The 603-nt window shown below is 41.3% G+C and overlaps 1 protein-coding gene across 12 annotated transcripts in view; it reads left to right on the plus strand.

The window, feature by feature from the left end:
* Nucleotides 1–603, plus strand: part of LOC107676384 (leucine-rich repeat flightless-interacting protein 2-like) — a 39,422-nt gene that overhangs the window by 34,982 nt on the left and 3,837 nt on the right. For 9 of the 12 annotated variants that reach the window (XM_016470914.1, XM_016470913.1, XM_016470906.1 and 6 more), the window contains one exon: nt 104–205. The exons of the other annotated variants lie outside the window; for them this stretch is intronic. In XM_016470914.1, coding sequence (XP_016326400.1) covers nt 104–205 — 102 coding nt within the window. The remainder of the gene's footprint in view (nt 1–103; nt 206–603) is intronic. 12 annotated transcript variants of the gene reach the window in all.

A 603-nucleotide genomic window follows, 5' to 3' on the forward strand; every position in this document is an offset into this window, starting at 1 on the left:
GCCCAGCCCAAACTGAAGGCCGTGTTCATTGTGTGTTTTCTGCTGTCTCTTTGTCTACTTTTCTCTTTACTCCTCTCTCTTTTCCTGCCCTTCGTTTGGCCAGGCGTTAGAGAGACAGAAAGAATACTTTGATTGCATTAGGAATGAGAGAGATGAGCTCAGGGATGAGCTGGCTGACCTCAAGGGGAAAAGCCGAATGGGAGAGGTACGTCCTTTAAGTGCTCCTGCACAGGATGAAAGCTTGCCATCAGCACTGTATAACAACAATAAACAGATTGTTTGAATGGAAAGTTTTTGGCTTGCTGCCTATATTTGTTTTCTCTGCATTTCACTGGCCATGTAAACACTGTGAACTTTTGAGTGTGACATTACAACAGTTTTAATTAATTTGAGCTATTTTATCTGAGCTGATTTATTATTGACTATTTTCTTGCATTGCCTGCCGTCTTGGATCTTTTTTTTCCTCATTGAGCCCATCACAGTGCATTTTGGGATGGTGTTCTCTTTAAAGGGGTCATATGATGCGATTTCAAGTTTTCCTTTCTCTTTGGAGTGTTACAAGCTGATTGTGCATAGATAAGATCCCTGAAGTTGCAAAGACTA

The sequence above is a fragment of the Sinocyclocheilus anshuiensis genome, unplaced genomic scaffold (genome assembly GCF_001515605.1).
Source record: "Sinocyclocheilus anshuiensis isolate Anshui unplaced genomic scaffold, SAMN03320099.WGS_v1.1 scaffold961, whole genome shotgun sequence".
Classification (NCBI taxonomy): domain Eukaryota; kingdom Metazoa; phylum Chordata; class Actinopteri; order Cypriniformes; family Cyprinidae; genus Sinocyclocheilus; species Sinocyclocheilus anshuiensis.